This window comes from Pleurodeles waltl, chromosome 2_1 (assembly GCF_031143425.1).
Source record: "Pleurodeles waltl isolate 20211129_DDA chromosome 2_1, aPleWal1.hap1.20221129, whole genome shotgun sequence".
Classification (NCBI taxonomy): Eukaryota; Metazoa; Chordata; class Amphibia; order Caudata; family Salamandridae; genus Pleurodeles; species Pleurodeles waltl.
Window position 1 is genome coordinate 196,608,111 of NC_090438.1, and position 21,394 is coordinate 196,629,504.

The 21,394-nt window shown below is 43.2% G+C and overlaps 1 protein-coding gene across 1 annotated transcript in view; it reads left to right on the forward strand.

Annotated features, from left to right (window-relative positions):
* TBC1D8B (TBC1 domain family member 8B) overlaps positions 1 to 21,394 on the forward strand; it is a 783,045-nt gene that overhangs the window by 684,789 nt on the left and 76,862 nt on the right. Inside the window, exon 18 of the mRNA XM_069212396.1 lies at positions 6,007 to 6,090. Within this exon, the coding sequence (XP_069068497.1) occupies positions 6,007 to 6,090 (84 nt within the window). The remainder of the gene's footprint in view (positions 1 to 6,006; positions 6,091 to 21,394) is intronic.

A 21,394-nucleotide genomic window follows, 5' to 3' on the forward strand; every position in this document is an offset into this window, starting at 1 on the left:
ACCTCCTATATTTGGTTATGTCCAACATACATGCTGCATATTTTGTCTGGATATATTTCAGGTGCCTCCATTTCCGTATCGTTCCGGCCAGTTTACCTGTAGGTACAATAGCTTGATCAGGCGTTAAAACCATCTTCCAGAATGCTTTGTGTTTATTAACAACTTCAGGAGCGTTTGATGTTTCTTACTGGGTATTTGTGCCTGCCCATTCGGAAGTCAAAATATCCCTAATTTGATCAATAAAATCAGTCCATGTCTCCAGGAAACGATTTCCCTTAGCCAACCATTGGAACAACATCAGTCCGGTCCCATTAGACTGATTATCTTTGTTTCCATAGCTATTCGTTTAGTTCCATCAATTTCCTGCTGAAAGCTCAATATCACCTTATGGTTGGGAAATACAAGTGCCACGCGAAACTCACAGACTAAACTGAACACAACCCTTCCTTGTCCACTGTTTGGATCAGCTATGTCAAGCTTGATAACTTGGAGACAAAATGAAGTCATTTCTCCAGCTTCACATAGAAGTGTACTTTACCCAAGTTTTTCCGAGAGATTAGCATTTGCAGCTGAGATTCACAATAGTGTGGTTCACTGTTAGTGATCGACAAGTCACTCTGTATTCAGTACTAGAATGTGTACATACCTACTCGTCCCGTTAGCTTAAATTCATAGTAAGATTATACATAGTATTACCAAAATAGTAAGGGATGGTATGTTTGGGACCACACACGAGACAATTGGGGGCAATTTATATAGTTTTTCAGCACAAATGGATTGCCAAAATAAAAGTTGTATTCTAATTACTTTTCTTATTAGTTTCCCTGTTACTTTCTCAAAGCTAAAAATTTGAAACTTCATTTTCAATTGCATATCTGATATTCTGATATGCAGACATGTATTGTTGCATTGTTGTTACAACATATAATAATCAACAGTATCTGATGGAGAGATCTACTTGCAGATTCCTTACCTTAGAATTACTCGAGGCGTCAGTCTGGATCTGGAGATTTTTCTCAAACAGTACCGCTTTGCGCCGTTAGGTGGCCTTGGTTGGCTCTGCGTCTGTCGTCGGCATCATCCGCCCCAGATATACAATCCCGGGTTCTACATTTGTCAAAGCTTTTTTGAGTATTTCTACTCCTGATGCATTGAGGGATGTCTTCATGTAAGACCGGGGTTCAAGCCGTTCAGATCGTGCTATCGGGCGATGTTACCTCCTGTGCCTTTGGTGTCTGGAGCGTGACCACGACCCAATGTCCTGCTCCGTGTGCCGGGCCATGAATCTGAAGACTTTGAGGAAGTGGTCCCTAAAGCTGATGGCGGCTCAACGCTCTACTGTAAGTCCCAATCTTGATCGAGATGAAGGTCTCAGGATTGGTTGCAGAGTTCCTCCATCTTCTTTGTCCCACTCCAAGTCCTCAGGACGTTCGGGTAAGTCAAGGAATAAGAGGAAGACGGCGAAATGTTCTTCAACTTCACCTCATGCGTCGGCAGCGACAGAGTGGGTGCGTCGCTGATCAAAGCCTCCATCTGAGGAGCCTGCATCTGGGCCGACTTTGCATTTCTGGGAGCCAGAGGGACCCCTGCCCAGCTTAAAGAGTTTTATGTCAGGAGGGTGAGTGAGCCGCAGGCTTTATCATCCAAGCCTCTCTATCTTAGGATGTTCCCTGACAAAGTGGTGCTTTACACCCGGGCCTCTTTCCTATCTAAGGTGGTGACCTCCCATTCCATTTAGGACAATCTGTCACCGTACCCACCTTTTACACTCCTCCATATCCCTCTAAAGAAGAGGAGCATCTCCACTATCTAATAGAGACTTCTAGCTGCAGCTTCCTTACCTTAGAATTCTCTGATCTGCTACTCCCTGGCTAAAAAACAGCCTCCTGAGGGCTTAAGGGCTTAAGGGCCCATTCCATCAAAGGAAAAGCTGCAAACACAGCATTATCTTGTGGAGTCCCAGTCCTGGACATCTGCAAGGCAACTGTGTGAGTGTCTCTGCACATGTTTACCAAACACTATTGCCTGGACAGTCAGCTCCACTGAGATGGGCATTTCGCCTGTTCGGTCCTGCAGGACTTTTTAATCTAGTTAAATTTGGGTATCTATTCAGACGTAAGGAATCTGCAGCTAGACGTCTCTATCAGTTACTTACTTTGGTAATGCAATATCTAGCTGCAGACTCCTTACACCCATCCATGCCTCCTTGCCCTGTGTACAGATTTCTAGTGTTGTTACCTTAGTGAGAGCCCTAGTTTGGACACAGACTCGTCAGTTCACTTCATGGCTCTGCGCTCCTGGAGTGGAAAGTTGTGAAAAGTAACTGATGTCCACGTGCCTGGGTGGCACCTATATAGGTGACGTCACCTATGGTGCCAACGCTGCCACACAGAACCGAACAAAGCCACCCAACACCACAGGGGTACTGGTCACGCAAAGGTTTCCAGATCCAGTCTGACGCCTGGGAAAATCAAAGGTAAGGAATATGCAGCTAGATATTGTCTCTACCAAATACTGTGTTACTGTAACTTGTTCATCAAGTCTGTAGGGAAGGACTCTTTGCCTGTTCGGTCCTTCCTGCAGGACTTTCTATTTTGACCTTGGTTTGCAGACCCACCTCCGGGGATTGTATTGCTTGGGTATCTATTCACAAGGTAATGAATCTGCAACTAGAAGTCTTTATCAAATGAACAAGTTACTTTCCTTTTGCAATGCCTTATCTGGTAGAGACATAGGCCGTTATCATGACCCTGGCGGTCTCACCGCGACGGTGAAGACTGCCACATTATGAGTGTGGCAGGTTGGCCTCTTCCAACCCGCGACATCCCCACTTGTACCGCCAAGGCGGTTGGACAGCCAGGCCGGAGATTAGCATCTCTGACCCGGCGATCCAGTGATCACTGGCGGTATTATGAGCCAGCTTTCCACCAGGGTTTCCGTGGCTGTAGCACCGCCACGAAAACCCTGGCAGAAAGGCTACCGGTCACAGGAAATGTCACTCCTGTCACCAACAGATGACTCCCCCCAACCCCTCCTGCAATCCCAATAGCCCTACCCCCCTCTATACCAGAACCCTCCTCCGCCACCCCACCCTCTAGAACAGCGCTCCCCACCCCTTCTAGTACAGCACCCCCTCCCCCATATACGCACACACACACCCCGCATACACTCATTCACCAACACTTACATACACCATTCACTCACACGCATCCATACATGCATTCACTCACAAGCATCCATACATACATTCACTCACAAGCATCCATGCATGCATTCATACAAACATTCCAACACACATACACACACACGCATTCACACACTCATACACACACACACAAAACACCTATCACCTCCCACCCCTGTCGGGCCATTGACGAGGAGGTTGTCCAGCAGGGAACAGGTGCTTCCACCGCCGGCAGCGCCCCACCATCAGGACACCGCCAGGCGTACTACAGGTTGTAATATTGCTGATGGAGTTCTTTTGGTGAGACGGGCTGATGGTGGAACCACCTCTGACTGCCAGCACGACTACTGGAGGATTTCCGCCCAAATTGTGTCAGAAATCCTTCAGTACTCGTGATATGGTGGTGGGAAGACTGTGGCTTCGGCCGTCTTCTGAAATGATAGCTCAAGTCATACTGAGGGTCATATTCTAGTTGCAGATTCCTTACTGACACACCCATCCTCCTCGCTCTGTGAACTGACATCTAGGGACAGGATCCCCCTTTCAGGGCCTTATTTTTGATGCACCATTGGTCAGTGTTCTTCATGAATTTGCACGTCTAGCGTGGAAAGTCGTGAAACAAAACTGATGTCAACACGCCGGGGTTGTGCCTACATAGGACCCACAATATCTTGTAAATCCAATGCCTCAACAGGGGTAGTAAGCGCTCTATAAGATACAATTACAACAGATATTTCCTTGTTCTTTTTTTCAAATTATTTCTGCAATTTAGAAATTTGAATTTCACCGTTTTTATTTCATTGTGTGCCGTCAGAGTTTTAATAATGTTCAATGATGTTTCTTCCAAATTCTTTTCTCGTCTCCGTTCTTGCCAATGACTTCCACTGGGGCAATCGTACACTCTTCAGTGGCATCATTCTACCTATTAGCAAGAGTAGCAGCTTCTCTGGTGCAGTGAATCTGTATCTGTATCACCAAATACCGAATGACCCAAGTCCCACCAATCGAAGACCATTTAATACGAAAGTTTGATATCTTGTCAGAGCCTTACATATTCTTGTATATATTTCAGGATTTCTGGAATTTTTGGTCTTTGTATTCAGGTCCCCAGATCAATATTTTTAAGACCCTTACTGTGTCAGTCTGGTTTTAAACAGTTTTTGCCCGCAATGGAGTTTCTACAAAGGCTTTCTACAATAGTCATATGTTACGAAGTCCTGAACTTTACAAAGAGCGTGCTACAACTGAGAAATCAATACGAACAGATAACCCCCATGCATTGCAAGTTGCGCCCTATGCAGAATTTTTATGTCACTTTTAATTATTTTTAGATTTACTTTTTGCTGTTTTATTGTGTTTTCTCGACAGAATTAATGATATTGTTTTATTGTTATGTGCACACAGGTTTATGTTTTTACGGCTAAGTAGACCGAATAAGTAGTTTTGTTTGCCTGTCTGAGAGATTTGCTGCATGTATGAGGATATCATCTGGAGAGATGTAATGTTGTTACTCATGCCTCATCTTAATATTTATATAGCCATACTTTATTAGTCACACAATGGGCATGAGCTCCACTACCATAGCTTTTAGGATGGTGGAGAAAGGTCATCTGTGCCATTTACACCTCTGTTGACAGAAGTATTTACTTTAGAGGGTTCATAAAATAGTGATGAATGATAATACTGTTTGTACTGATTTTGAAATTACTTATTTTTTGCGCCGAACATATTATCTCCTGTAAGATTGTGGGCATAGTTTATTCCCAAGTCCGGAATACAAAAGAATCATTTCCCAGTTGTATTCGTAGTAATTTCTCCTTCAGGTAGACAACCGAAAGCCGAGATAGACGAGCGTGAAAACAGGACTTTTTAAGCCTATCTCCAGATAATTATATTCACTACTCCTATATAGTGCCAGGTGAAAATGGCATCGCTCATATTATAGGGGCTCTAAGATGCACCCCTCCTCCCTGGTATCGTTAGCTGTGGTCAAAGTCAGGATAAAATATAAAGCAGAGCTTTGGCGATCCATGAGTGACCTATTTAAAATATGGTTTGTTCTTGACCATAAAACCTAGGGGCAGGGGATAGGTGACAGACCTGGACACCTAATTTACCTGTGTGTCCGGGTAGACGTGTTTATTTCTCCTCCTACCCCATCCCACTTGACCTAAAGGGCACCATTCCACTACCTGCCGAATTACTTCTAAGTGCTAGTCTGTGCTGACGGCTAAAAGGAGATCGTAGGACATTCATGTGTGGCAATCTCCGGTGCAGATGTGTTCCTGCCACCCTGGTGGAGCCAAGCATTGTTATTTTCCAAACAGTAAACCCCACTGGTGGTAAACAGTGCTCAGTTCTTCTGCATGACGTGCACAGTAAGTGTGGTTACTAATTGGACATTTTATGTGCAAGCTTAATCCCTTAACCTTCATCGGACTTCATGCTTTCCCTTTATCTCGGTACGTATTTCCTTATGATCTAATACCCTGTTTCAGAAAAAGAAACTATGATTGTCTGCTTTGCCAATAAGCAACCTAATATTCGGTACTTGAAAACCCGCCCTTTTGTAAGAAGGATTTTCATTCATGCCCTGTGGTTCAAGAATGCTGCTGGAACCTGTAGATAATGGAAGTTGTACAAAGCGGTGTATCACTCTTGACCCGTATGGTTAGAGTTGAGCGATACATCAGTGTGGCATTGTTTGCCTTATGTGCAGTCATAATCAAACTAAGTTAAACAAATGTTTTTCCCTGTTTACCTAAATCTCATAGTTACGTTTATTTGTATGAACTTCTCTCCCAATTGTTGCTTGCTTTCAGCCTTTACTGAAGTTGAATCGTTAAGTCCCTCAAAAGGCACGAAGCTGTCCAAAGAAGAATTGATACGTTTCAGCCAGCTCAACGGTCAGGGGACTTTTTTTAAATTCACTATAAATGTGTGTATGTGGAATCCAGGCTTCTGAGCCCATTCCTTTAAGTATGTTATTGCTTGTTGTGTCATTTGTAACTACTACTCTTTCATTAGGTGCTTTTGCAAAGTGCGGGGTAAAATGTTTGATACGTGCGTGTTAATGCCAAGGTAAATCTGGCATTAAAGCAGTGTACTTCAAGTGCAGGTTAATCTCTTTAGGTGGCAACGGGCCAGTTGAAATATTAAAGTGCTATAAATAATGTCACGAATGTTGATGCTAGTTACACTAGAATAACTTATGAAGGGTGGTACACTTTTCGGATTGTTTAACATGACAACGTGTTTTTGTACTAAAAAATACACGGACTGATGCAACACAGACACGTGTAAGCCTCCCAATTAATGTGCCTTTGTCTGCTCCAAGTGTACAGATCACAAGTGCACGTTTGGTTTACCGATGGTGAATAGAAAGTTCTTCTTGAGTTCCTTAAACGTGCTAAGATAGATGGATAGATAGATGGACAGATAACAGATAGATGGACGGATAGATAGATGGACAGATAGATAGATGGATAGATAGATAGATTTGCTGTGACAAAGGTCAGAAGCTTGGTTGTTGTAAAACAAAAAATTAATACTGTCTGAATCATGAAGGACAGGTAAGAAAAATAAGGAGATAGCAATATTTTAATTACTACTTAAACTAGCCTGTGATTAAATGAAGATTTGTAATTTGGATTTGGCAGCCTAGACCAAAGTAGAGACTTTGGCATAATAGATACGAGATTTACAGAGCCGGTGGGGTGGGGAGTAGGTGATAAAGGCAGATGCCATAGATCAGTAAACTAAAGCTCAGTTTAGTCCTGTGTTTTCCACTTCACAATCTCCCAACCAGGATGGTCAGTGCTTGTTGGTGAGATGCATGTTTAGCAAGATGTTTTGTATTTCACTTTTTCGTCTTTGGCTCATCCTAAGCTTACCCACTTCATGTTAAGCTTGCCATGTTATTGCTTTAGTCATCATCTAAGGCGTCAAACGCCTTACAGTGCTCCCTTGGTAACAGGACAGCTTGTGTAAACATTGTTGTCATCTCTATTGTGTTTTTTCTATATATATGATATATGTGTGAGTCTTATTGTCAGTAAAATGCACCAGCTACCAAATAGCATTTTCTACATCAGTAGTGGTCCCCAGTGCTCACAGACCGCTTACTCTTGTAGCATTCTATATAATGGTTAATCTGTCTAAAAACGTCTATCAACGTATGTCACTTTTTTGAAGAGTTGATATGACCATGAGGCAAGGGATTATTGCCATAGCTACTCTCCTTACCCTAAAATCCATCTCCATTGTTGGATGGTTTATTTCTGAACATGCGTGTCATAAACTGCAATGTAAGTGGTTGTTGGCCACCTGGAAATATCAATTAATCTTGAGCATAATAAATACAGAGATGTTTTGATCTTATGCCAGGGAACCATTTTCATCCAAGAAAGAACCTACTCTCAGTTGACCTTATAAAACAATCACTTGATGTTTTAATGCATCCAGGGATTCCTTTATTAAACTTGTCAAAAAGGGAGTTCCCCCTGTAGGAAGCTGGCTCTGTATATAATATATCAAAAAGAGAGATAATGCGCACAGAGTCCAGGGGTTCCCCAGAGGCTTAACAGAGGCAACAGTAGATCATACTAGTGCTTTCTTTTGTGGTAGTGTGGTCGAGCAGTTAAGCTTATCAGAGGGTAGTGCAAAGCATTTGTTGTACACACCCAAAGACAATAGAAGAATAACACACTCAATGACAACTCCAGACGAATGGTTTTTATATAGCTAAATATCTTTTGTTAATTTATTTCTAGAACCACAAGATTTAAGTTGCAGGTAAGTTCATAGATTAATAAGTATTTCACATAGGTATCAATACCACTTTGATTGGAATTGGTAAGTTGTACAGTTGTTTAAGAAATGGCAATAATCTGTTTTAAAAGTTGACGCTGCAATTTTCAGAACAGTTCCTGGGGGTAAGAATAGTTAGTACGTTTTGCAGGTAAGTACAACACTTATAGTTCCAGTCTCCGGGTGTTAGGAAGTCCACGGGTTGGGGTTCAAGTTAACCCCAAACACCCACCACCATGTAACAGGGTAATCGGCCCTGCTGGGACACAAGATGGATCGGGCCAATAGGATCGTGCCCCTGGGGCACAGTAGACGGAATCCCGTGCCGACGTCAGCACGTCCCCGCATACGCGGAAGACAGACAGGAGGCCGCGAACACTGGCGAGAAACACGAACACCTGTAAGGAGAAGGAGACGCGTACAGCAGCAGAGGAGACGCAGACCAAGCCTACGAGAACGTGGACCAGAGTTACAAGGACAGCATCAAGGGAAAACAAAGCGCTGACATAGCGGCTCAGCAGCCCGCCATGTCCCAGGAGGGATTTGGCTAGCCTAGTTACGTACCTGCAATCATGGCTCTACTTCCACATTGTTTACAAAGGGGAAAAGAAAGCGAGGAATAACAATAAAAGAGGGGGAGGAAGGGGCTCTACAATAAAAGGAAAAAAAGGCAACTGAATTCCCAAGGAAAATGCATGAGGTTTGAAGCACATTCACAACTACACTATATATGAGCACAAACTTAAGAAAATCCCCAGGGAGTGATCACATTTGGCACTAGACCCTCACTTACCTTCCTCATTATAGACACAGTAAAATATATCTATCCCCAGAATAATACACTTACCTTTTTCCGCTCTGTCTTCTGCTCTTTTCTCATGCTCCTGTATGGCAGTGGCACATCTGAAAAGAGACAAGAAGGAAACTAATGTAAAAGACTACCAAAGAAGAGACAGAAGAAAGAGCGAGAGACTAATATAGTACATAAAAAGGACTATTAGAAGAACGCTATTAAGGAGTGTAAAAAGTGCACAAGCGTGAATAAATACCTTTTGGGGACAAACTCACTCGAGTTTATCTGGTTTGTTAGTTTTCACAGCTAAGGAAAAAGGCCTCCCTGGTGGTGCTAAGGGCCTCCCCGACTAACCCGCAACAAATATTGGTGTCAGAAGTGGAATTTTTCCTATATGTAAAAGGGACCATGTAGGAGAAACCCACCTTGGAGGATATGATTAGTCAACTCGCTAAGCGTCAAAGACATTTACAATTAGTATGGGAAGAGCAGTTGAGGGAAGCCCGAACGGATAGGGAGACGTTGCAGACTGCCCTCAAAAGTCAAGCTGCTATTATAGCAAACAATCAACTGGTCCTCGAGACAGCATTACAAAAAATGACTGACACCATAGCTACCACACGGGTCCATCCGAATGTACCCAGTTCCATTTGACAGAAGTTTCAAGATGGAGAAGACCTGGATGCCTTCTTCACTAACTTCGAGAGGATGTCCACATCGGCAAATTGGCCACAAGATAGATGGGGACAGTATGTGGCACACCTATTGAATGGTACCTTTCAAACTGTATACCAAGCGGTAAATCTGGGGGGAACCACTCCGTATGGGGATATTAAGAAGGCTATTCTGGAACGAGTAGGGTTTGACACTGAATATTACCGTATAAAATTTTGGAAAACTAAATGGCTACCTATGGAAAATCCCAAAGCCCTCGACTATAGGGTACAAGATCTAGGCCTGAAATGGTTGAATCCCATTGGTACTAATAGGAAAGAAGTGATACAAATAATATTATTGGAACAGTTTTTAGAAGCATTACCGGTCCAAACACGGAACTGGATTAAACAACACCCAAACATTACAACAACCACCACCATAGAGCTGGCATGTGCCTATCATCCGTCTCCCGATTTTAGAGTGACTCCACTTAAAAGGCAAATTATAGTAGCCAAAAACATCAGTCCTCTATCAAAACCTTGGTTGTCGAATAGTCCGGAGGGTATTCATGGTTTAGGCTTTACAGAAAAGGAGCTTAATCAAACCCCACAGTGTTATCACTCTGCGGAGTGGGGTCACATTGCATACCACAGTACTCCAAAGAGATGTTAGTAAAATAATAACCTCATTAGGGTACTGATTGACCCCGGATGTAGTCAATCGGTGATTAAGGCCGAATTGCTATCGAAGGACCAATGGCGGAAGGGAGAATCCGTATCCATTTGTTGTATACATGGTGACAGTAAACAATATCCAATAGCCGAGATCAGTATAAAATGGAGAGGTTGGGAAAAAAACTTGAGAGTAGGTATAGTGCCTCATCTAGTGGAGGAATTGATTATAGGAACCGACTATTATGACTTTCATAAACTACTTGAAAGTCTAAACGAAGACAATAGTATAGATCATTGGCTCAAGGAAGCCCCTTTGTCCCATATTTCAATTGAAATGGGTAAGGAGAAATAGAAATTAAGCAGGCAAGGGAAAAGAGCAAAAAAGAAAATACCAAGCATATGTCAAAAACAATCCTCTTCCTTTGTTCCCCTCAGAGAAGACTGTCCTATCGATACCACCGCCCTTCAGAGTCTGTCAAAGAGAAGACCCCTGGGTTGAAACACGCCTGGGCTTCCGCTGTCACGGAATCAACGGGTCAGGTGGGTTCTTATTTTCTAATACAAGATGGACTGCTATATAGGATCGTTCACCATAACAACATACCAAAAACTCAATTGGTAGTACCCACCCCATATCGAATACAGGTATTCCATCTAGCACATGATAAGGTTAGTGGAGCACATAATGGGCGAGAGAAAACCGAGGAATACTTCCTCCGTTGCTTTTATTGGCCAGGGGTATTTTACGACATACACAAAATCTGTGCCAAATTTTCCCAAGTGTCAACTTATTAACCTGGGGTGGTACAAAAGGCCCCACTCTACCCTTTACCCATTATTAATGTCCCTTTTTCTAGAGTAGGAATGGATTTATTGGGACCTTTAACCCCATCCTCACATGGGTTTATGTATGTTTTAGTCCTTGTAGATTACGCTACTCGTTATCCTGAAGCCATTCCTCTCACAAGCATGACCACTAAAAGTGTGGCACATGCTATGATAGTTTTTTTTACCGGAGTGGGATTCCCAAAAGAATTATTGACAGACCAGGGTACTCCTTTTATGTCCCGCCTTATGTCTCAAATATGCCAACTACTTGGAGTAAAACTCATTCACAACTCTGTATATCATCCTCAAACAGACGGGTTGGTAGAAAGCTATAACCAAACTATCAAAACACTCTTAAAAAAATAAAAAATGCCGGGCTCAGGAAGGGATTGGAACAAAGCGTTTTCGTTGGTCCTGTATGCCATCCGAACTCATGTTCAGGCTTCAACCGGACATAGTCCTTTTGAATTAGTTTTAGGCAGACAACCTAGAACTCTCCTAGACATGGCTGCTAAGCAATAGGAGGAGAAGGAAACTGAATGCAGAGATATACTCAAATACACCCAACGGCTGAAGGACCATATACAGTCAATATGGGAAGATGTCAGGACTCATTTAGAAGAAGCCCAAGAGAAACAGGAAAAACACTATAGTACAGGAAAAACTTTAAGGGAATTAACTATAGGGGACAAAGTACTCGTTCTTTTACCGAGCACCAAAAATAAATTGTTAGCAAAATGGCAAGGCCCCTATAAAATACTAGAAAGAATTACCGACTGAAGATGTCAGAAACTTCAAAGAAAACCCAGATATATCATATCAATCTCCTTAAAAAGTGTCAAGAGGGAGATATGCAAACCCCTACTGAAGACTCTATCTTTCTTGTAAATAGCATAAAACCTCTCAAGATTACTTTATGTCCCCAACCAGATAAATTCCAAGAGTGGATACCGCATATTAATCCAGACCTACCCGACAGAAATAGAACCCAGATTATAGAGGTATTAAAACAACATAATTCTCAACAAGTCCCGGGAACACCCCTTTGAGCCAACATTATATTATCACAGAAGACATCCTGTAGATTCAGGACTCAATCAGCCACTTACAAGGGGGAGTGAATGTAACAGGGTAATCGGCCCTGCAGGGACACACAATGGATCGGGGCCGATAGGATCGTGCCCCAGGGGACCAGTAGATGGAATCTTGTGCCGACGTCATCACATCTCCAACAAGAACCCGGAAGAAGAAATGCTGGAGAGAGCAGAGGAGGCATGCGCATACACAGAAGACGGACAGGACGCCGCGAAGACTGATGAGAAACACAAACACCCGGAAGGAGGAGGAAACGCGTACAGCAGCAGAGGAGACGCGGACCAAGCCTACAAGGACACAGACCAGAGGTACAGGGAGAGCGTAGAGGGAAAACAAAGCGCTGACAAAATTGGCAAGCTCCAGTTTCGGGACCCAGCAGCCCGCCACCTCCCAGGAGGGATGTGGCTAGCCCAGGTATGTGCCCGTATTCAGGGCTCTGCTACCGCATTGTTTAAAAAGGGGACAAGAAAGCGAGGAATAACAATAAAAGAGGGGGAAGAAGGGGCTCTACAATAAAAGTAAAAAGGAAAAGAAAGGCACCTGAATTCCCAAGGAAAACGCATTATATTTGAAGCACATTCACAACTACACTATATATGAGCACAAACTTCAGAGAATCCCCATGGAGTGATCACATTTGGCACTAGACCCTCACTTACCTTCCCAATTATAGATGCAGTAAAATATATCTATCCCCAGAATAATACACTTACCTTTTGCCGCTCTGTCTTCTGTTCTTTTCTCATGCTCCTGTATGGCTGTGGAGCGACTGTGAGGCACGTCTGAAAAGAGACAAGAAGGAGACTAATGTAAAAGACTACCAAAGAAGAGACAGAAGAAAGAGAGAGAGACTAATATAAGTACATAAAAAGGGCTATTAGAAGAACGCTATTAAGGAGTGTAAAAAGAGTACAAACGTGAATAAATACCCTTTTGGGGACAAACTCATGTGAGTTTATCTGGTTTGTTAGTTTTCACACCTAAGGAAAAAGGCCTCCCTGGTGGGGCTAAGGACCTCCCTGAGTAACCTGCAACACACCACTAACATGGGTCTGGTAGGGTGCAGAGGTCAAATTTGAGGCAAGTTTAACATGGGCTCCTATTCAGACTGGGGCCATTTGGTTTCAGATCTGCTGGCAGGTAAGTACCCGTCTCTCCGGAGGGCAAATGTGGGGGGTTTAGAGGAGCACCGGGGGGGACCACAAGTAGGCACCAAACTAACACCCTCAGTGGTGCAAAGGCGACAGGTTGCAAACTGAACATCAGGCTCCCAATGCTTTCCTATGAGTGGACCCGTAGGGGTCACTTAGATGCTGCAGGCCGGGTCCAGGGGGGTCGGTTCAGAAAAACCACAGGCTGGAAAGTGGGATGGCCGCCTGCTGAATGTGTCTGCACTGGAGGTCGGGTTCTCCAAGGCCTTTGGGCTGCAGGTGCAGTATACCTTTAGGCGCCTGATCTCTTCATCCAGAGGGTTTGCGGTCAGGGGAGTCCTCTGGATTCACACTGCAGGTGTCATTGTGGGGGGCAGGCGAGGTCAACCCAGGGTGGCTTGGAATCGCCTGGAGATCCTCTCTATCTGGTTGGACCACCTGGACATGGGCCGTGGGCGTCGGGTGCAGAGTGGCCGGGACTCGCGGATTCGGGGAGGCTCTGTAGTCCTTAGATGTAGTTTCTTCTTGGGCAGGGCCGCTGGCCACCGAAGTTTTTGGCTCTCTGTGATGCAGGCAGTCCTCTGGAAGCTTGGCAGATGTTGCTGGACCTGCGCAATGTCACTTTCTTTCGCAGGTTCTTTGAATTAGGAGACAGGCCAGTAGGGCTAGGGCCAACTCAGTTTTCGTCTTCCTTCTTCTCTGCTGGTGCTTCAACTTAGCAGTCCTTCTTCTTGTGAGGTCGCCAGGAATCTGACGACTTGGGTTCAGTGAAGCCCATAAATCCTGGATTTAGAGGCGTTACAGGGTGTCAGAAGGCAGTTTGGGGAGGGGGGCACAGTCCTATTTCTATTGGTCCCTGTCCTCCAAACCAAGATGGAGGATTCTGCAGGGAGAGGGGTCACTTCAGTTCTGGACACCTTAGGGGTGGTCCCAGATGAAGTGGTCACTCCTCCTTGTTTTTCTTGAGTTTCCAGCCGAACTGGCCGCCCAAAGTGGGGGCTTGTCCGGGGGGGCAGGCATCTCCACTAGCTGTAACACGAGGCCTGAGCCTTTGAGGCTCACCGCCAGGTATTACAGTTCCTGCAGGCGGGAGGTGTGAAGGACCTCCACCCAGACAAGGCTTTGTTTCTCACCCCCACGGGGTCAGAAGCTCGTCTCTTAGTGGCAGGCTTGCAAAGACCAGTCAGTCCTACATTAGGGTTTTGGGTAAATTACAGTGGGCATCTCTAAGGTGCCCTCTGTGTGCATTTTTTTATAAATCCAACACTGGCATCAGTGTGGGTTCATTGTGCTGAGAAGTTTTATACCAAACTTCCCAGTATTCAATGTAGCCATTATGGAACTGTGGAGTTCGTTTTGACAAACTCCCAGACCTTATACTTAATATGCCCACACTGTACTTACAATGTCTAAGAATGGACTTAGAAACTGTAGGGGCATAATGCTTATGCAGCTATGCCCTCACCTGTGGTATAGTGCACCCTGCCTTAGGGCTTTAAGGTCTGCTAGAGGGGTCACTTACCTATGCCACAGGCAGTGTTTTGTGGGCATGGCACCCTGAGGGGGATGCCATGTCGACTTTGCCTTTTTCTCCCCACCAGCACACACAATCTGCAATGGCAGTGTGCATGTCTTAGGTGAGGGGTCCCTTAGGGTGGCACAACACATTCTGCAGCCCTTAGGGACCTTTCCGGGCCACAGGGACCTTGATACCACTGGTACCTTTTACAAGGGACTTACCTGTATGCCAGAGGTGTGCAATTGTGGAAACAATCGTACATTTCTAGGGAAAGACCACTGGTGATGGGGCATGGTTAGCAGGATCCCAGCTTACTGTCAGTCAAGTCAGCTTTAATATCAGGCAAAAAGTGTGGGGGGGCTGCAACAAGGGCAATTTTCCTACACACATTATATGAACAAGAGAATGAGGTGTGCAGGGAGGATAGAACACACCAACAGAGCACTGAGAGTAACAAGGGCAGAATGGTCTAGCTGTGGTTTTGGATATGAGCTTACTGCTCTCTTGTCTCAAAAGTGATCTGCTAACACACCCTCCTTGAAGCGGAAAAGCTATCTCAGTTTATGTAGCATAGTGGAAATGCTTTGTTGAAAGAGGCTAGCAAAGTATGGATGCCAACACTCTTGACCACTTTGTTCCAGCTCCAGCAGTACAGTAGAAATCTAAGTAACAGAGTTCCTGTCATAACCGTGGGCAGGGTCAGGTCATCTCCTTTGTATCAGAGAGTTCATTCACTGAGCAGCTTTGGGTTCCTGGTAGGTGGGGACTCCGGGCCAGATGTAGCAAAGGTTTTTACCCATTCTGTGTCTATGGGAAAGAGTGTTCGTACATATGGCCTCAGTGACAACCCTAGTCCCCCATCACATTCCCGTGAGACTTCCCATTTTGACTTGACTTGGTTACCTGAATCTAAAGAGACTCCTATGTGCAGATTCCTTTCCTTGAATTTCCCCAGGCGTCAGACTGAATCGGGAAACTTTTGCATGAGCAATACCCCTCAGTGTGCTGTTGGGTGACTCAGTTTGGTTGTGCATGGTGTCGTCCGTGCCCCAGATGTGACGTTGCGGTGACCTATGTAGGCACCACCCACATGCGCGGACGTCAGTTCTTTTCTTTCCACGCCAGTCAATGCAGATCTGGAGAGAGCTACGCCGATGTCATTTTATGACAGACTTTTTTCGATGTTTTGTCAAGTATTTTTGTAAAGTGTGTCAAGATGACATCTAACATCAAGCCATGTGGCACTTGTCACCACACCATGTCGGTTATGGATCCTCACCTTGTCTGCCTATGGTATCTTGAGTGTGACCACAACTTGAAGTTGTGCTCTGACTGCTGGGCCATGGCACCAGAGGCTTTGAGGGAGCGATCCCTGAGGCTACTTGTGGCCCATCAGACAACATCATCCAGCACGACTCCTTGGAGGTCACTGTCCAGGTCGAGGAGAAGGTCGCAGGTATGCTGCAGGAGCCCCAAGTCGTCTTCTTCCAACTCGAGGTCCGCAGGGCACTTGTGAAAGAGGCACAAAAAGAAATTGTCGTCTAAACGGGCTTTGACTTCACCTCATCCATCGGCTGGCGCAGCAAGTTCGGTACATTGGCGTTCCAGCCACGGTTCCATGGAATCAATGCCAGATCTGCCTTCTCATCTTCCTCCACTTCCGCGAGCCAGACCAATCCCCATTCAGGTTTAAGACTCTTGCGTGGCCATGCACCACGTATTCAAGCCCGTCTGGAGCAACTTCTGGCCTCGCTGGGTCGAAGGAGGCCCCTTCAGGTTCTGCACCAGCGACTAAGGCCTGGTTGTGATGGGGTCTCATAAATCTGAACCCGGACTGGCGCCAGTCGTACCCATGCGACCTTCTCCGGCACCCGTCACAATGCTGATGGTGTTGGTGCTGCCAGCACCAGCCTCATTCTGATTCCAGACAATCCAGAGCCGGAACAGCATCGCATAACGCTGATTCTGGCGCAGACGGTGCCCACCAGTGCCATATCGTATCCTGAGCATTCTGTTCCGCATCCATACATGGAAGAAAATTGGAAGGGGTTACTGGACCCTTTCAAGCACCAGTTAGAGAGATCTATGAACTGTTATGAGGAACTAGAAGAGGCCAGTGGACTGGACATCAATCCAGATACTGGCTAGCTCTCTCCCCCCAACTATGGCTACAAAGGAGGGAGCTTCTTATGCAATGGTGGTGTGTAGGGCAGCAGAGGACCTCGATCTCAGACTGCCCTCGGTGGCTGTCAAGACAAACCTCTTGACTGAAGTGCTTCAGCCTCTGGTTTCTACTTCCGAACCCCTCCTGCCCTTTAATGAGCCACTTACTGACGTCCTGATGGGAACTTGGTCCAAGGCCAGCACAGGGGTTCCTGTAAATAGGATGACTCCCCACCGCCATTGCCCCGCACTGGGTGACCCTAGTTTCGTCAGCCAACACCCCCGTAAGAGCTTAGAAGCCCAAGTCTCAACTTCCCACGGTGCATTCCCTTCCGCTCTCCTCGGAAAGGATATCCAAGAGGCTGGACCAGCTTGGGAAGAAGATGTTTTCGTTCACCAGCCTGGCATTGAGGTCGTTGAACACCTCATGCTTATTGGCCGTTTCCTGCACATTTTAAAGGATACGGTTGTGCAAGTGCTGCTACGGGTCCCGGAGGAGGCCTGGGCCCTCCTCTCCCTGATGGGAGAGATGCTGCAAAGGTCACATTAGGTGTGACCTAGATGCGACTGATGCGCTGGGCAGAGCAGTTTTGTCGACGGTGGCCTTACAGCACCACGCCTGGGTGAGAACATCTGGCTTTTTGGAGGATGTCCAGGCAAACCTTATGGACATGCTCTTTGAATGTAGAAGGCAGACTTGGTGCTGGGGCGCTTATAGGCGCCTCGGCCAATGTCCAACTTCTTGGCGCCCCCTTGTCCACTGGCTGCCTTTCACCACTTTCTTGGCCACGGAAGGGACGTACCACCGTGACAACCCTATGCCAGCCACTGTTGGGCGCAAGCTCCCGAAGCTATGCAAAGATGTGGGTGCTGTGTCTTCAGACCTAGAGGGTCTGGAAGACAGAAGTTATCCGTCACCCATCCCCCAGCAGCTGCGGCCTCTAGGCCGTCCTAGTTTGATTCTGCAGGACCATGCTTGTCCAGTTGGAGGGCGAATTCAACATTATCTCCTCCACTGGCAGTCCATTACATCAGATGCTTAGCTTCTGCAGATCATTCGGAAGGGCTATGTCCTGCCTTTCCAATCCTTTCCTCCCACAATAGGAATACTTGCTGTTAGCCATAGACTTTGTTTCACCCTAGAACTGTATTTGGACAAAATATTGAGTTTCAAATATAGAGTTACAGAAATATTGGAAAAAATATTGTGACAAAAATTATCAATTTCAAGAATAGCAATTTTTTTTCAGGTAAGTAATATTGTTGTTAATATAATCAATAATAGAGTTGTAAAAATATATAGTTTTTTTATCTTTGTGTTTTAGTTCATATATTAGTTTTGTCATATAATTGTTAGTAATATTAGTAACTTTAAGTGATTTATATTTTTTAATTTAATTGCTAATAGCAATTTATATTTAGGTAGTGGCTTGCTTGGTCTGTATGGGTATAGTGTAGGTTAATTATTATTAACAATTAATCATGTCTTTATTAAATATGTAATCGATTAATATTTGTGTTAATTGTGTAATAATATTTTTAAGCTATATATTAGATGCGGGCTGCTGGGTTTGTAGGGGTATAAAATGAGAAGTTAATTAGGTAATAATTATTTATTTATTATGTAAGTAGTGTAATAATTATATTTTTAAGTTGTATATTAGGTGCAGCCTCCTAGGTTTGTAGGGGCATGGCATGGGAAGCTAAGCAATAATTAACAAATAATATTTTAATAACATTTATTTAATCAACTTTTAATTATGTGAATGGTGTTATACATATTTATTTTATTTATATTTTAAGTGCACTGCTTAAGTTTGTGGGGGTATCGTGTGGGAAGTTAAGTGATAAATATGTAAAAAAAATGTAATTGAAAATTATTAAACTGTTTAATAATCATGGAAATAGTGTTTATGTATATATAATTTGTTCAGTACAGTTCATATTAATAGTTCTATGTTTGTTGTTAATTAATAGGGTCATTCAAATATGTTATATGTTTGAAGTGAAGTACTTTCCCTACTGTTGCACAGACTAAAGTGGGAATAGTAAATTTAACCCCTCCGTAGTCCAATGTTTTCCCTATTTCTGCACACACTGGAGTGGGAATAGTAAATGTTACCCCTCTGAAGTCCAAAGCTGTTCCTACTGTTCCGCAGACTGGAGTTTAAATAGTAAATTTAACCCCTTCAGAGTCCAGTGCTTTCCCTACTTTTGCACATTTAACCTTTATGAAAGCCTACACTTTCTCTACTGTTGCATAAACCAGAGTGGGAATAGTATATCTATTGTTCCCATGCTTCAATATTTTCTTAGTATTTTGTGTGTGTGTATATATATATATATATATATATATATATATATATATATATATAATTTGTTGATTTCTTTAACAAATTAGCTGATGGGCCGTTTTCCCCCCAGTGCTGGCTATTTGGGGTAGTGTGTGCTTAGGGCTCCATTACATTTTTTTCTCCACTCATGGTATCCATGCCAAATTTGCACCCTTTTCTTCCAAAACCCTGGGGATTGTAAACGTACACAGGGTGTGTGAACTCCCCTAGAAGGGACTGAGACAATTGTCAAAATATAACAACATTTTGAGTTTTTGAGAAAAATAGGGAAATAGTGCTCCACTTAAAGTGTTGGTTTATTTTCCCTAAGAAGGGCATCTACAAACGGTTTGCCTTACTAAGGACACCATCTTCCCAGCTTTCAAGAACATGCAGAGCTGAATCCGCAAACCTAATAGTGTACCACAGTTTTGGCATTTTTTTAAGAGGTAGTCTATTTTCCCTATTTTTGAATTCTCAGCCTACATACAGTTTGTGGTGGAAACCAGTATGAAACTCATGGGTGATCCAGAAAAGCTATACATTTCTGGAAAAGTGGACAACAATAATTCCAAGTTCAGCAAGGGGTCATATGTTACGACCCCAAAAGGTTTTGCCAAGGAAAAAAACTGTTGAAATAAAGAAATATTAAAAATGAGTAGGAAAAAATGGGCATTTGTGACATTTTAATTTGTAACTTTTTGTCTCAATGGCAGATTGACAGAAGCAATATACCATTACAGTCCGCTATACCCTTCTGGTACCCTCTAGGCCGTCCTAGTTTGATTCTGCAGGACCATGCTTGTCCAGTTGGAGGGCGAATTCAACATTATCTCCTCCACTGGCAGTCCATTACATCAGATGCTTAGCTTCTGCAGATCATTCGGAAGGGCTATGTCCTGCCTTTCCAATCCTTTCCTCCCACAATAGGAATACTTGCTGTTAGCCATAGACTTTGTTTCACCCTAGAACTGTATTTGGACAAAATATTGAGTTTCAAATATAGAGTTACAGAAATATTGGAAAAAATATTGTGACAAAAATTATCAATTTCAAGAATAGCAATTTTTTTTCAGGTAAGTAATATTGTTGTTAATATAATCAATAATAGAGTTGTAAAAATATATAGTTTTTTTATCTTTGTGTTTTAGTTCATATATTAGTTTTGTCATATAATTGTTAGTAATATTAGTAACTTTAAGTGATTTATATTTTTTAATTTAATTGCTAATAGCAATTTATATTTAGGTAGTGGCTTGCTTGGTCTGTATGGGTATAGTGTAGGTTAATTATTATTAACAATTAATCATGTCTTTATTAAATATGTAATCGATTAATATTTGTGTTAATTGTGTAATAATATTTTTAAGCTATATATTAGATGCGGGCTGCTGGGTTTGTAGGGGTATAAAATGAGAAGTTAATTAGGTAATAATTATTTATTTATTATGTAAGTAGTGTAATAATTATATTTTTAAGTTGTATATTAGGTGCAGCCTCCTAGGTTTGTAGGGGCATGGCATGGGAAGCTAAGCAATAATTAACAAATAATATTTTAATAACATTTATTTAATCAACTTTTAATTATGTGAATGGTGTTATACATATTTATTTTATTTATATTTTAAGTGCACTGCTTAAGTTTGTGGGGGTATCGTGTGGGAAGTTAAGTGATAAATATGTAAAAAAAATGTAATTGAAAATTATTAAACTGTTTAATAATCATGGAAATAGTGTTTATGTATATATAATTTGTTCAGTACAGTTCATATTAATAGTTCTATGTTTGTTGTTAATTAATAGGGTCATTCAAATATGTTATATGTTTGAAGTGAAGTACTTTCCCTACTGTTGCACAGACTAAAGTGGGAATAGTAAATTTAACCCCTCCGTAGTCCAATGTTTTCCCTATTTCTGCACACACTGGAGTGGGAATAGTAAATGTTACCCCTCTGAAGTCCAAAGCTGTTCCTACTGTTCCGCAGACTGGAGTTTAAATAGTAAATTTAACCCCTTCAGAGTCCAGTGCTTTCCCTACTTTTGCACATTTAACCTTTATGAAAGCCTACACTTTCTCTACTGTTGCATAAACCAGAGTGGGAATAGTATATCTATTGTTCCCATGCTTCAATATTTTCTTAGTATTTTGTGTGTGTGTATATATATATATATATATATATATATATAT